Source organism: Hordeum vulgare, chromosome 3H (genome assembly GCF_904849725.1).
Source record: "Hordeum vulgare subsp. vulgare chromosome 3H, MorexV3_pseudomolecules_assembly, whole genome shotgun sequence".
Classification (NCBI taxonomy): Eukaryota; Viridiplantae; Streptophyta; class Magnoliopsida; order Poales; family Poaceae; genus Hordeum; species Hordeum vulgare.
The window spans coordinates 601,113,645-601,129,505 of record NC_058520.1 but is presented as its reverse complement, the minus strand read 5'-3'; the positions used below and the strand labels follow the sequence as shown (position 1 = coordinate 601,129,505).

The 15,861-nt window shown below is 41.7% G+C and overlaps 1 protein-coding gene and 1 pseudogene across 1 annotated transcript; both read left to right on the top strand.

Annotated features, from left to right (window-relative positions):
• Positions 1-1,230: 1,230 nt before the first annotated feature.
• Positions 1,231-2,950, top strand: LOC123440998 (UPF0481 protein At3g47200-like). Its single transcript, XM_045117532.1, has 2 exons — positions 1,231-1,322; positions 1,435-2,950. Exons 1-2 carry the CDS (start codon positions 1,310-1,312, stop codon positions 2,868-2,870), a joined length of 1,449 nt encoding a protein of 482 aa, XP_044973467.1. The 5' UTR covers positions 1,231-1,309; the 3' UTR covers positions 2,871-2,950.
• A 10,965-nt stretch (positions 2,951-13,915) lies between these two features.
• Positions 13,916-15,343, top strand: LOC123442200 (annotated as a pseudogene).
• The last annotated feature ends 518 nt before the right edge of the window (positions 15,344-15,861 follow it).

Below are 15,861 nucleotides of genomic sequence, written 5' to 3'. Positions count from 1 at the left end.
AGTAGCTAGTACGTCCTCCTTTCTCTGGTGGCTGGTGAATCGTTCTGGGTACCGCCCGAGAAAAACGGTTACCGGGCGGTAACCGCGTTTCTCGCCGCCCCACGAGAAAGTTGTATCCCGAGTCAAAAAATTCGAACTTTTTGAATATTTTGAATTTAAACGCTCGGGCTGTAGTCAAATAAAGCGGCGTCTCAATGATGTTATGGGTGCAGCTATGGCGTGGTGGTAACCGCCTACCACCGATCTCAAGAGGTTCGATGTTCGACCACTATGAGAGTAACTTTTTATGTTTTGTTTATTTTTTTCAAGACGTACACAAAAAAAGAAAACTACCCAAGGGAGAGTCGAAATACCACTGAGCTACTAACACTTTTCTTATCTAGTCATGTTTAAGTCTGTTGTATTTCTAGTTTTCAAAATTTGAATTCAAAATTCCATTATAAATTCGTACGAAATTTATTCGGTATTTCTCGGTAACCGTGGTAACCGAGAATCTTGCCCCCCCCCCCCCCCCCACACGAGAAAATTTGGTCATTCGGAATCCAAAATAACTTTTTATGTTTTGTTTATTTTTTTCAAGACGTACACAAAAAAAGAAAACTACCCAAGGGAGAGTCGAAATACCACTGAGCTACTAACACTTTTCTTATCTAGTCATGTTCAAGTCTGTTGTATTTCTAGTTTTCAAAATTTGAATTCAAAATTCCATTATAAATTCGTACGAAATTTATTCGGTATTTCTCGGTAACCGTGGTAACCGAGAATCTTGCCCCCCCCCCCCCCCCCCCCCCACGAGAAAATTTGGTCATTCGGAATCCAAAATATGATGCATGTAGCCTGATGGTGACGCATGCAAGGCAAGAGGACCAAACAAGTACAACCAGGTCACTCCAAACAATTGTTCCTTAATACTTGTAGCCAGGCAATCTTGCGCGCTATCAAGCGGGAATCCTGCTAGCTAGCTTTCTCTTTTCTGAAAGATACACTCGTGGAAAACTTTACACCTTCATCTCAGTGCTTGACTGACTCTAGCTGATATGTCGATTCTTTTTTGCAAAGTGTGTCAATTATAGGAGCTTTTAAGCATCAGCTTCATGGGTAATCTAACTGGTCATGCCTGCGCGTGAATCTTCTATTCTTATCCTCAAAGGAATGTAAAGTAGGCGAGGATGGGTTACATATAATGATATACAGATGCTGGGCTAGTGCAACTCTGAAACAGAGCGTGAACTGAGAGTTGAGAGGATAACAGAACTCCAGGAGCGCAAGTGCAAGGGCAACTTCTACTCCAGTAGGCAGAGGAAACAAGATGGATCAGCCAGGTGACAAAAAAACTTATCCTGTTCAATTTTGTCTTGTTCTAATCAGATTCAAACTATAGGCCAGGTGACTAATAAACCTCTGTTGTTGCTGACTGATCGACTTGGACTGTAGGCCAATCTGCAAGCGATTCCGACGACTCCTACGTTATAGAGATAGAGATGCCTCAGTCTCAGCTGGCCAATGAGCTGACGAAGGAACTAAAGGCCCTGGAATCATCCAAGGCGCACATTGGTGACGGGGGGCGCTCTTCTTCTCCCATCATCGTCGCCAAGGTCCGCGACCTCACACGCAACGTCGACAGCAGCGAGTACGACCCTAACCACGTGGCCATCGGCCCGTACAACCACCCTCGACCACAGAGCAACAGCCTGCACCTCGCCATGGAGAAGGACAAGCTGTCGAGCCTCCAAAGGGTGCTCTCGGCGGCAAAGGTGGAGAGACCCGGCGTGACAGTGGACATGTACGTCAATGAGCTCACATGCCTCGAGGAGTCCGTGAGAAATTGTTACGCCAACACGTTTGATGACATGACGAGCGAGCAGTTTGTGCGCATGCTCCTCCTCGACGGTTGCTACATACTCTCCCGCCTGGTTGACCTCCCAGTCCGGGCAGAGGCACAACCCGCCGACGTTGCACCGGGGACTGCGGAAGCCGGCGTCCGGTCGGCAAACCGGGCAGAGGCGCTTGCGGTTGTCCGCGACGTGTTTTTCCTTGCAGAGAACCAGATACCCTTCTTCGTCCTTGAGAAGATAGGGGAGCTGACAACTTTGAATGGTAAGGATCGTGTGATTAAAGAGATCGCGGAGTACGCCCAGAAACTCATGAGTGTACACAAGTACGTAGTGGGATCGCCGTCCATGGTGGTGCCGGGCAATCTTCTCCATCTTCTTCATACGCACTTGAAGCCTGCTGCACCCTCTGTCTCGCCTACTGCAACAATCAAAGGCGCCAATCCCGTGTCTGTGAGCCGATGGCGCTCCGCGACGGAGTATAGGTTTGCAGGGGTGACGTTCAAGCGTCAGTCCATGAGCAAGCCGGAGCACGCACCACGTTGCATTCTTGACGTGAAGCTGGATTGTGGCGGCACCCTGGAGGTCCCCGTCCTCGACATCGACGGCGAGACGTGGCGACTACTGCGCAACCTGATGGAGCTTGAGCAGCGGAACCGGGAGGCGGTGGGGAGCCACGTCACAGCATACTGCGTGTTCATGTCACAGGTGGCCTGCACCACGAAGGACGTAGAGCTGCTGTGGAAGAAGGGCATCATCGTGCACAGTCACGGCAACAATGACGAGGTGGCCAAATGCTTTGCGGACCTCTGCAAGGGGATCCTATTTGATCCTGACGATCCTGATTGCAACTACCTGCGGGATACATGCTTGAATCTGGAGAAGCGTTATCAGAGTTACTGGCGGAGGTGGATGGCGTGGCTCAGGCGGAAGTACTTCACCAACCCTTGGCTCGCCGTCGGGCTCGTGGCAGCTGCCATTGGCCTAGTTTGCACTGTCATCCAGGCAGTGTACTCTGCTTTGAGTTACAAAGACTGAGGGAATTAGGATAAACTGTTATTACGTGTTGTCATGTTTCAACGTGAGAATAACTACGTGTTGTTTATGTAATTATGTTCACTGGAAGACTATGGGCCGGTTCTTTTCGCCTTATAATTCTGGAAAATTGCTATTCTCAAAACTGCCCAGAGAATTATGTGTCCAGTTCTTTTCCGTAATTCTAGGTTGTCCTTGTTGTATGAAATGTGTGTTGAAATGTATATAACACCCTTAGCAGCTCACCAGCAGCGGGCGTAGTGGAGACGGGACTGGACGCAGAGGAGACGGCGCAGCCAGGCGAGGTGAAGATGGGTGCAGCTGGGCGCGGTGAAAACAAGGTAGCCAGGCACGGTGAAGATGGGACCGGGACGAGAGGAGACCGGGCGGGCGACCGGGCACGGTGAAGACGGAGCAGACCGGACGTACGAGACGGGGCGGTGGAGTAGGGTAGCTGCCACCGACGGATTTGCGGGCGGCAGGTCAGTGTCGCCGGGCGGCGGCGGGAACCCTAACTCGAGGCCTCGCGTGGTTGGTGGCGGAACAAACGCGACGGGGGAGAGAACGTGGAGGGATGCGCGACCCGGCTTGGCTTTGGGCCTCTGTTGGTCTGGACCAAGTAGTGATGATTTGGACGTAAATTGGTCCTAGAGTTGGTAATTAAAACACAGTACTATAATACATATGTATATGCAAGTCAGTGGCCATTTAAATTAAATTGAGTGATTTTTTTCGGAGCATCCCGCATGACCTTGGGGAAGCAACATTTCTTGCTTGTGAACCTCGTGTATAAAGCACTGGATGTATTTACAAACCACCAATCCTGGGGGCGGGCTGGTGAACCCAGAATTTAGGGCATGTTTGGGACTGCTTCAATTCACCAAAATCAACTTCACTCCATCAAATTCACATTGGAGCAGTTTCATGCAAAAGCTATAGCACTATCAAGAGAATGTTTGGCTTCCATCTAGCTCCAGCTTCATGAATAGAAAATTTGGTGGAAAGAATCTATTTGATTGGTTGAGGGGAAAGAAATGAAGGGGTATCCACTTACTGGTGGCAGTGGTGGGTAATTTTCCCTCAACTCCAGCTTTTAGAGTTTTTTGGAGCACCCTCTGAGGAGCTTCATAAAAACTTTGAAGTTGTATCCGAGATTCTAGTTTTTTTGCGGAGCAGCATATCGTGGAGCTACCCTGTTTGGCTTGTCTTTTCTGGAGCGGAGCTGAATTTTAAGGAGCGGAGCAGTCCCAAACAGGCTCTTAGTGTGCATGTTGTTCTTTGATCAATGACCCGACCAACATCAAGAGTCTCTAAAAAAGAGACCACACACATAACCGTCTGAAAAGTTTACCGTCGTATGAGAATCTATTATTTATAACTCAATCAAATTACACACATACGATGTTGCAATTAGGATGGTTACTTAATGGTGGAAGTGTACGTATGACTGAGATATTCATAAAAAAGAGTGAAATACGCCGCTAGTCCACGAACTCAAACTGATTGCACATTTTAAGCCACCAACTCATAAAGTGATCAGATTTAATCTACAAACTCGTTTATTTGATGAAATAAGGCCAAACCCGATTAGAGATGAGAAAAACCGGCCACATGGCAGCCACATTAGTGGCTCTTAGACCGTCGTACTAACTATTTTTTGGAGGGACTTATTTGCAAACTTGTCATTTTTTCGAAGTTATCTTAGCTAAATGGCGTATAGAGCAAAAATATTTAAAACCTGGATGGCAGGCAACTCGAACCTACAACCTCTCAAAGTTAGCAAGTAGCCCCAAACCATGGGGACACAATCCAACTTGTTTAATTAGTGCCAGCCGATTGTATATATAATTGTATATTCATGCATAACCAGGATATTTCATTCAATATTTAATCACGTTTTTGTTTCTTTTTTCGTGGGTGGATCCCATGCATGCAATCACCTGGTCGATTTCCTTCTAGTGTTGGCCGGTAGATTTCCTTATATCTACAATTGTGTCAAGTACCTATTAGCTCGTTTAGTGCCTTTGACATTAATTGTTTGGAAAGAACAATTTTCTTTAAAAAATATAACTCTATTGTGCACGGAAAGGTTAATGTCAACGTAATTATAGTAACATATATAGTCGGACGCAACTTATTACACAAGTCAGGTTGTGTTCCAGTGGTCAGCAGCTAGTTGCCAACTCATACAGGTTGTATGTTCAAATCACATCCAATTGGTTTTCTTTTATTTTATTTATACGCCATTAGTAAAGATAGGTTGCTAGAGAAAATGGTCAGTTTGCAAATAGGGCCCTGTAAAAAATAGTTAGTTACAGAATAGTCTAAGAAACGATAATGTGACAACCATGTGGCCGGTTTTTCTCTTCTTTACTCGGTTTTGCCTTATTTGATCAAATAAATGAGTTTATGGACTAAATCCGATCACTTTCTGATTTAATGGTCTAAAGTGTGCAACCAGTTTGAATTCGTGGACTAGTGGGCCATCAGAATTATAGTGTCATACATTTTCCTTTTCTTTTTTCTTTTTCTGATAGGGCAGTGATTTGCATTTTCCATGCAAGTGTTATCCAAATTTAGGGAGTGCGTTGAGCCGCCCAAGGTGTAGGAGCTGAAATTTAGAGCTACAGCATCACTCCGGGCACAACTATATTGGAATAATCCAAACATAGGTGAGTACTGGATGTGCGTTGCATGCATGTCAACTCAAAAGGTGTTACAGTGTAGTCTAGTTCTGTCTAGGCTAGTATCATGTGCATGCTAATAAAAGGTAGGAACAACAAACAAGTCAATGTAGATTTTTACGATCTCTACTTTCTGGGTAATCTATATATATTATTAGGGGTGATTAACTTCGAGTTTGTGTAATTTAGACCACTGGGTCTTGTACATTATTACAAGTTCAGCTTTGTAACTTATTGATGCGACCAGTAAATCTGCCAAGAGCTTCCTCAAAAGAACTGCCAATTAAGTTGGATTGGGACACCTACACACCTGATTCAATGGCAACATTCGCAATGATGTCAAGCGGTGGTTTTATGTGTTATTCCCACTATTGCTTGACAGCGATAACAAATCTGGTGGTTCTATTGTGTAGGGGGGATAACTGGGCATGCTACATAAGTGAGGTTTTGCCATACAAATCTGCTATTTGTATTTGTTTGTGGAAATTATGCATTGAAGAACCTTCCTTTTCACAATGTACTTGCGGCTGACACATCTTGGGACACCTTCTTAAGATGGTATTTACAGGAGCCAGAATTCATGATAAATATTTTCTTAGAGGTTAAAATGTCAGTGAGCATCAACTTGTAAAGATTCTAAATATATCTCTATCAGTTTTCATCCTAACAGCTTAGGGGAGTAAATGCTGCTAGAATATAGCAGTTTCTACTGTTACAAACCTACATGAATTTCATCCTCCAGATTCCCTAATATATGTGGATGTCACATTTTGTTCTTATTTCACTGTTTCCTTATCTTTTCACAGTTTCTGTAGAGGACCTTTCTTTCTGCCAACTGGATTCTTACTAGCTACTCCTCCGTCCCAAAATAGATGTCGCCGCAATAGTACTAAATTTGTACTAACGCAATACTAAATTCATGACACTTATTTTGAAACGGAGGGAGTATTTTATTTACAATGACTATTTATAGTCCCTAATTTTTACATTGCTGTTTTTCTAGTGACACATAAATATCGCACGAAACCTGGTCATGGAAATACTAGCGTCCATTTGTTCTTCTTTTCCAGTGTAGTAGGTCCCATGGAAGAACGATATTGTCTCATAAATTAGCATGACACAAGATGTACTTTATAAAAGCATGGAGTAAAGTTATATTTTGTTGTCCTGATTTCTTTCGTCAAGCCGTTTTTTCTCTTTACTGTATAATAGCAAACCTGTTTCACACTTGCATAATATACCCGCTTTTGCACGCAACTAGATTTTCCTTTCTTCAAATAGAGTTTATTTCACTTCCAGATTGCTTATTAGCCTAGGCGCTGCTGTATTTTTCTCACTGCTTGCTACACTTCTTTTTAATATTCTTCTAATACCGTTTTGTCTTTGGAAGGATCAATATTAAACAAGAAATGAAAGTGCACTTGCTCCTCCAGAAAAGTAAATACACCTACTCGAGGATAATCCAGGTGTAAAAATGATGTTTGTCTTCTAAATTAGATACTATTTTACTATCGATGCAATATTTTCTTTGCTAATCCTTCTGGTTCTATTATATCTAGATTTGTTTTTAGCTACAAGCAAAGTTTTTTGTATATGTGATTTGGGTGAATAGACGAACAAAATAGGAGAGTGGCCTCTATGTTGGAGAATGTAGCACATAGAAAGATATACTCGCATGTTTAACTTGGTACCATGGATCTACAAGCCTTGCTGCTCTGCTCTGCTTTAAAAGGACAAATGATAAGGTAGGATCCAGAACCACTATGAAGATCACTAGAAGTACAAAGCACCCCAAACACAACAAAATTTACATTGAGATCCTTGGACCACCTAATGACCACTGCCACCGCAAGAATACCCATTCTTATCCTTAGAGAAAATAACTACAAGTTCTCGAGTGAGGCGTTTTGGCTCCTACACTCAGTTGAGCCCAACAGTGATTGAAAAAATCATTAAAAATACTAAAAATTCAAAAAACTACAATTTTTTGTGTGTAGAAAGATTATTGGTGCATGATGTCTGTGCCAAATATCAGAGCACGTGGGTGAATGAGTAGCCCTCAGCAAAAAAAATAGGGTCCGTGAAAAAGTTTACTATTTGTGCACTTTTTGGACCAGATTATTTTTTCTAAGAGCTACTTGGATGTACAAATGCTTTGAAATTTTGCAGGCACCTCACACACTCAGTCATCTTTCTCCACAAAAAACTTTAGGTCTTTTTTGGAATTTTCTAGTATTTTTTTAATTTACTTTCCATCGGGTGTAGGTGAGCCCGGGCTCAGAATCGAATATTTGTAAATTCTCATGTTAGCCTAACATAATTTAGGAATTTTACTGGATACAAATACTTAGTACGGCAGAAAAGTACTAAAAACCAACCGAATAAAAATATCTCGCTACCAGATGCTCTTTTTTTTTATATCACTTGCTCCTACAGAGCCTAGGTTCAATGGATTGAAAAAGGCGATCATTCACCCGACCGTTTATCGTTCCATGTGTACCTAAACAGATCACAGTAAACAGACTATCGTATTGCAGATAAATGATGGGGTCGCACAAATTTTTAGTCCCTCAATTTGACTAATGAGACCGATGGTATATACCAACTATATCATTGAATTCATATCCAAATAAAGTTTTAAACATATAATTTTGGTGGTACAAGACATATATTTCATTAGGCGAATTAACGATCCGGAACACATGCATGTCATATGCACCCATCTGAATGGAGTAACAAACATTAATATTTTATTTTTACCCCTTTGTTTTTATTTACTCTACATATTTTCTTTGTCCTAAATCAAACTTAATGGTATTGGTTCGGTACAGTAGAAGTTAATAATTTAATATAAAATTGATCAAATTTGTACAAAGTTTGACTTCAAACATTTAGTATGCGGAGTAGATTAAAATGGAGAAAGTACATATTAGGGGATATGTGATGAAAAAAATATCATGAAAAATCGCCCCCTCCCCCCTCCTGACACACAAACAAAAGCAGAGCATCAAGTCATACCAATGGTGCATCCTCCTTTCATGAGTACCATGAGATGTCTGTTAGTAGGTCATAAAGATGTCGGTGGTGCAATGAGATGTAAATGCAGGTATGACATGGAACAATGGAAGGATTGTGTATTTAGATGTTGATATTTCTATTGAGTTCATTGAGCAATCTATTCCTTTTTCCCATAAAGAACTCTATATAAAAAATGGTTCTACAACCATTGGAACAAATATGCATGTAAAATTGTTTGATTTTACTTGCTATATTTCAAGACTCGCATATATATGCCTACAGTATATTCATGACATACCATATTTATTCCAAGAAACACATGATCACTAAAAGAATAAAGAATCAAGCGAGAGGAGTCTGACCTAGAAAAAACATTTATTAATGGAACGTGAAAAGATAGATCCTCAATACAAATTTAGCATCAGAAACAGAAAACAATCTGAATTTTTACCCTCACTATTATAATGAACAACCGACAATCTTAATTTGGACTTCATAAACCAATATAGTATCACATTGGAACTGCATATACCTGCGATCCAAACTTTAGTTGTATGCATACTACTAACATAGGCTCACGTACACACAAGACATATGCATGGTTATAGATATGATGTTCTTTATGGAAATGGAACATTATAAGTATGTATCCATAAAAAAAGCTGATCAAATACAACGCAATCACATTCGCCATCTCATTTATCATAATATTTTAAATGGTAATAGAACTATCCTAATCATGTAATATGAATATTATGATACCATAGTTTAATTTTCATAAACTTTTAACACATCTAAGATGATGTCCTCGCATCTGTGAGGGGTAACAGGCTAGGGGTAATTAAAAAACTCAATGGCATACATATACATACACAGGGTCGACTGAATCTCAGTTGATTGGGATCTGATACGTAGCAGGACGGACCAGCTTAGCCTCGTTGCCAAGCAAGAAAGCAGCCAAGTGGCTAGTACTCCTTTCTCCGCTGGCCGGTGTTGCTGCCTCTAGGCCTGCAAGGAACCAAACGAGAACAAGCAGGTCACTTCAAACTATTATTTCTTTCTTGTAGCCACGCAAGGTTGTGCCCTATCACGAGGGATTCCTAGGTAGTAGCTTTCTCTTTTCACAAAGATGCACACGAGGACAATGCACACCTTCACTTCAGTGCTTGACTTTTTTTTTTGTGTGTGGAACACTTCAGTGCTTGACTTGACTATAGATGACATGCTGATTACTTTTCGCATAGTGTATAGCGTAGAGCGTGCTAAGCCGTTCAAGGTGTAGGGGCCAAAAGTAGTGTCATCCCTCTTGGTGCAATCAGCATGAGACCGCGGTCGTCCTCAACAGTGGAGGCGTCTTTCGCGTTATTCTTATGACAAGTATTCATGTAGTCACAACATATGTTAGCTCTTACGGTTAAATTAAAAGCATGAATGTTTCTGAATTAGGGGGGAGGGGAAAGGTGTCCTGTGAATCAATGGATCACTTCTTTTTTGAAAAACGCCTGTAATTTTATTTATATTCATAACAATTACAGCTACACCGATTATGATCTAAGGTCTAGATTCTAAGAAAATACAAATAACTCCTATGACTAAAAATTATCATGGAAACTCTTGAAAACACCTTCTTCGTGTTATCAATCTCTGCTAGAAAAAATACCCCAAACACTTCGGTAAAGAGGGTGAAATTGGACCGCAATAATGATTTTTGAAACCACCTTCAGTCGCCCATCCAAAAAGATGGAAACTCTTAATCGATGAACGTATTTGGGCCGGGATGATCCCCTAGAAGTGCAGGCCATTGAAACACAATATTTTAGCATTGTGTCGATGCAAGATTTGAACTCCACAAAGAATCAAACTGATCTGACACACCAATATGAACTCATCATATCCGAATGATTGGATATGGGAGGACAATCTCCAACCTGCACCACCAAAAGAACGAGTGTAATTTTATTCTCACAAAGTACGATAATCAATAGACATTGATGAAGAACATGGAACTATTCATGTACTATAAAATGTTTATTCTTGGTATTAAAAAGTGTTGCACGCATATTTATATTTTTTATCACTTTTCAAATGGTATTTTTGTATTTAAAAAAGCATCTCACAAGGAAAATAAAAAAGGTTCATTGTGTACTAGAAACGGTTTAACATGAATTTTAAAAACGTCATGGTGTATTTTTTTTTAATCATCGTGTACCAAAAAATAACATCATGTATGTTAAAATATGATAATAATGTATTAAAAACATATTTATCAAGTATCAAAAATGTTTATCATTTATTAAAAATTATTCATCGCATAATTAAAATAATCCAATCACGCACTAAACTTTTAACCATGTATTAAAAAAGTAATTTTCTAAGAAAGATACAAAACAAATCACATTTTTCATAAAAAATTGTTTACCATGCGATCAACATGTTTTGAATATGGGCTGGTATTTGTAAATGCATGATGAGTATTTTTTTTTCAAATACACATTGAACAAATCTAAAATGTGCCATGAACACCTTTTGCAATTCTATTATCCAGAAACAAAAATCCATGAATATTAAAATAAATTCTAATGGGTATTAAAATAAAAGTTGAAATGTTGCAACAAAAAATTGGCAGATATGAAAAAAAAAAGTGTTCACGTGTTGGAAGAAAAATGCTCAAGAATACTAATATAAATGTTCACTGATTGCAAAAAAAAATGTTCGGGGTGAACGAATTTGAAATATACCTTGAGCAAATTCACACTTCTGTTTTAATAAAATAAAAATGTGTCATAGATATACTATCTTCTATATCTAAATAGGTAGCCGGCCCCCACTAACATATTTCTCTCAACATACAAGCATGCCACCTCATCATTCAACATTCATAGGAAAAGACCCACCTCAACATGCAAATATGCATATTAAAAATCCACTTCAACATGCAAACATGCCTGCATGTAAAATTCCATTCTATTATGCTATTTACATTTAATTCTTATATACTTTCAAAAACTACTGGTTCAAATATTGATGTTTCATATAGCCAAAACCTCATTGTAATATTTCAAAATACTACAGCAACAACGTGCGGGGCATCATCAGGTATACTTAAGAGAGTGATCCCCACTAACTTATTTATCTCAACATGCAAGGATACCACATCATCCGACAATTATGGATGGGATAAGACCCGCCTCAACATACAACCACGCACGAAAGAAGATCCACCACCACATGCAACCATGCATTAGGAAATATTTTTCATTCTATTACTCTACTTATATTCAGTAGACAGTGATCTATATACACGATCAAATATAATATGTCAGAAGTATTTTTGATTTTGGTTCACGTGTTATTAATCTAAATATTTTTACATACGATAATCTCATTGAAATACATTACAACTGATTCCCGTAGTAGTGGGTCGTTGTATCATCTATATTGAAACAAAGAGATGTTTGTCAGTGCGTCCCCGTAATTAAATCAGAAGTGAAGAATAAAACCTATCCTTTTGGGTAAAAAGGGTATGGTAATCAGTTCACTGGGACGATTGCTGAGGCAGGGACCTAAAGCTGATGCTCACCGTTGGCGGGAGGATCTGCAGTGCCCGTTAGAAAGGACATCAAGCGAGGAGAAGCTAACTACAAATCAATGCAGCAGCACCAAATATCTGTTACTATCTTCTTCTATCTGTCGTTTGAAGATGAATCAATGGAAATGTTATGTAATGAATCAATGAGTAGTGAATAGTGATGCGTCAGCGTGTATACAAATTGAAGTATAGCGGACCTCCCATCAGGGACTGTTGATTGGAATCTGACACTGAAATCACGTATACTATTTCAAACTTCTGGACGTAAGTCACGGAAGCTAGCAAGATGGACCATGGATGGCAAAGCAGGCAAGTAGCTAAGGCCCAATGCGTTGATGTCAAAGCAGCCAAGTAGCAGGAAGGGAACAAAACTAGAACAATTATGCAGGTCACTTCAAACTATTCTTTCTTTGTTGTAGGCACGCAACCTTGCGCCCTATATATCATGAGGGAATTCTAGTTCCTAGCTATCTAGTAGTTTTCTCTTTTCAGAACGATGCACGCGAGGAAAACTGCACACCTTCACTTCAGTGCTTGACTTGACTCGAGCTGATATGTCGATTCCTTCTCGCATAGTGTGTCAATTATACCAGATTCATGTGTAATCTAATAGATCTTGCCTGCGCGTGAATCTTGTATGGTTATCCTCAACGGAATTTAAAGGAGGAGGAAGGGTTACATATAGTCATATACAGATGCTGGCTACAACCTCTGAAACACAGCTTGAACTCAGTGTTGAGAGGGCAACAGAACTCAAGTCCTGGGAGCGCAAGGCTGCTCTTCTAGGCAATCAATTGGCTGCTTACTAGTCGTGGAGAAGCAAATGGATCGGCAAGGTCCCAAGAAAACTTATCCTCCCGTTTGTTCAATTTTTTCATGCACTAATCACGCTCTGTTTTTGCTGACGACTGGTCCACATTCATTCATAATTTCATATATATGCTTTCATTCCAGGCCAATCTAGCGATTATGCCAATTCCTACATTATACAGATGGCTCACCTGCGTTAGGACAAACCCGCTGGCGACGAACGCCAATTATCCCTCCGGCGACACGAATGCCGGATGGACCTCTCTATCTCTCTCTCACTCCCTCAGATGGAGGTGCAAGAAGGAGCACACTGGGACACAAGGTTTTTCAGCGCACATACGCCTCGCATGAACGGCGCCTCGGCCGCACGAACAGCCTAATCTTTCATAAACTGGGCACATACCACACCTTACAAGCAGTACAGGAGGGAGGGTCTTAATACCCGGTACACACACCCAACACCCACGCACGTACCCAAGACCCAGCCACCACTAGCACGTACAAAGCCGCCTCAGGCGCTAACTAACTCACTCACAACTTGCGCAACCTCTCAACGGCCACGCCCAGCCAATACACATGCATGCACATCACACCCCGTCCAGACTCACCCTGCGCACACACACTGGGCTCACTCGTCACGGCCATGGACGCGGCCACGAACCGGCGTCCGGACTCGACCAACACGCGCACATGCTGATCATCATCGTGGTGTCACTTATTCCTAACATGCTGGCCAGTGAGCTGAGTGGAAAACTAGACGGCCTGAACTCATCCCAGTCGCCGGTTGGCGACGGGGCCGCTCTTCTTGTCCCATAATCATCGCCAATGTCCATGACATAACTCGCAATTTTCCGAAAAAAAAACCCAAAAAAACTAATTTTCCCAATTTCGCTAGGGGGCCGGCGGTATATTTTACAAAACGAAATCCAAAACTTTGGTGCTGACTATGTGCCATCGGCCCGTACAACTATACCCTCGACCCCAGAGCAGGAGCCCGCACCTCGCCATGGAGCACGGCAAGCTGACGAGTCTTGAGAAGGTGCTCACGGCTGCAATAGCCACGAAATCCGACATGACGGTGAACATCTACATCAACGAGCTCGCATGCCTCCAAGAATCCATGAGGAACTGCTACGCGAACACGTTTGATGACATGAAGAGTAAGCAATTTGTGCGCATGCTCCTCCTCGATGGCTGCTACATACTCTCCCGCCTCGTTATTGGCTTCCAAGCACATCCCGAAGATGATGCGACAGTGACTGTAGATGTCGGCGAGGCGTTGTCGGTGCTCCGCGACGTCTTTTACCTGGCGGAGAACCAGATACCGCTCTTCGTCCTCGAGAAGATTGGTGAGCTGACGACTTTGGATTGTAAGGACCGTGTGACTAAAGAGATCACAAAGTATGCACTCAATCTCCTGAGAACACAGAAGTACGCAGGGGAAGCACTGGCCATGGTGCCATCGCTGCCAACGGCGCGTGGCAATCTTCTCCATTTGCACTTGAAGCCCGCCTGCTGCCAAAGAGTACAGCTTCGCTGGGGTGAAGTTCAAGGGTCGGTCCATGGACGAGAAGGACATGCGCTGCATGGACGTGGATTTTTGAAGCTCATGCTTCTGCACACCCCTAATCTTTACCCACCAACATTGCTTTAAGATCTGTGCTAAACAACTAAGTTACTACACCAGATTTCCTCATTTTTGTTTTTTCCACATAAAACAACATTGAACTTCAAACTTTGTAGAACACGTAAATATTCTAACTAGAATGTGGGAAAAAACTTTCAGATTTTTTGGTCCAACATAAATATACGGAGTGAGATTTTTTGGATTAAAGAAAAGATATGTTCAGTATTTAGGATGTATGGAAAAAAACCTAGTTAGAATGTTTTGTTGTGCTGTGAAGTTTGAAGTTTAAATGTTGTATTATGAAGAAGAAACAAAAAAGAAAAAAATGTTTGCACGAATCGTGATGCATAAATGAGTGGCCGGATAGGTGGGTGCACAGGAGCCTAAGCTCCAAGATATGTTTTCGTGCGTTGCATCCTCCACGTGAAGCTGAATGGTGGCGACGGCACGCTGGAGGTCCCTCGCCTGAACATCGAGAGTGAGACATGTCGGCTTATGCGCAAGCTGGAGCAGCGAAACCGGAAGGCAGTGGGGAGCCACGTCACGGCTTATTGCGTGTTCATGTTCCAGGTGGCCTGCACCCCTAAGGGCGTGGAGCTTTTGTCGAAGAGAGACGTCATTGTACACAGCCACGGCAACAACGATGAGGTGGCCAAATGCTTCGCCGACCTCTGCAAGGGGATCCAATTCGACCCTGAACGACCGAGAGTGCAAGTACCTACGGGAGACATGCAGGATTCTAGCCTAGATCCAATTCGGTATGTTTTATCTGATCGTCGCTATTCTCGCAAGCCATTTATTGTGAACACATTCACAAATCACGACACTTAATTTACGTGATTTACAAATCCATATTTTTATCTTGTATATTGTCTTCTAGGACGTTTGGATAGCTTTTTCCTAGCAAACGGTGACTATGGTTCAATGCATGGCCTGGTTCTATGCCTTTTGTTGCCAAGGCTGAGCTTATTTTGGTCTACAAATTGAATATTAATATATTCTACATTAGTTTAATTCAAAATTACATTTACATGTTTACTATGTTTAAATTTGGACTTCATTATTAATGTGAATTTGTAGTTCAGAAGATTGGGGCTGTTTTATAAGCTGTGTATTCTATAGCACCGGATTTTGATTTTCATACGAGATACTTAGTGTCAAGTTTGCCCGGGCTTCACAAAAATTCTGGCTCCCCCACTAATTCTAGATAAGCGGTCTCGGAGCTCCTCACGGAGGTGGATGGCGTGGCTAAGGCGGAAGTACTTC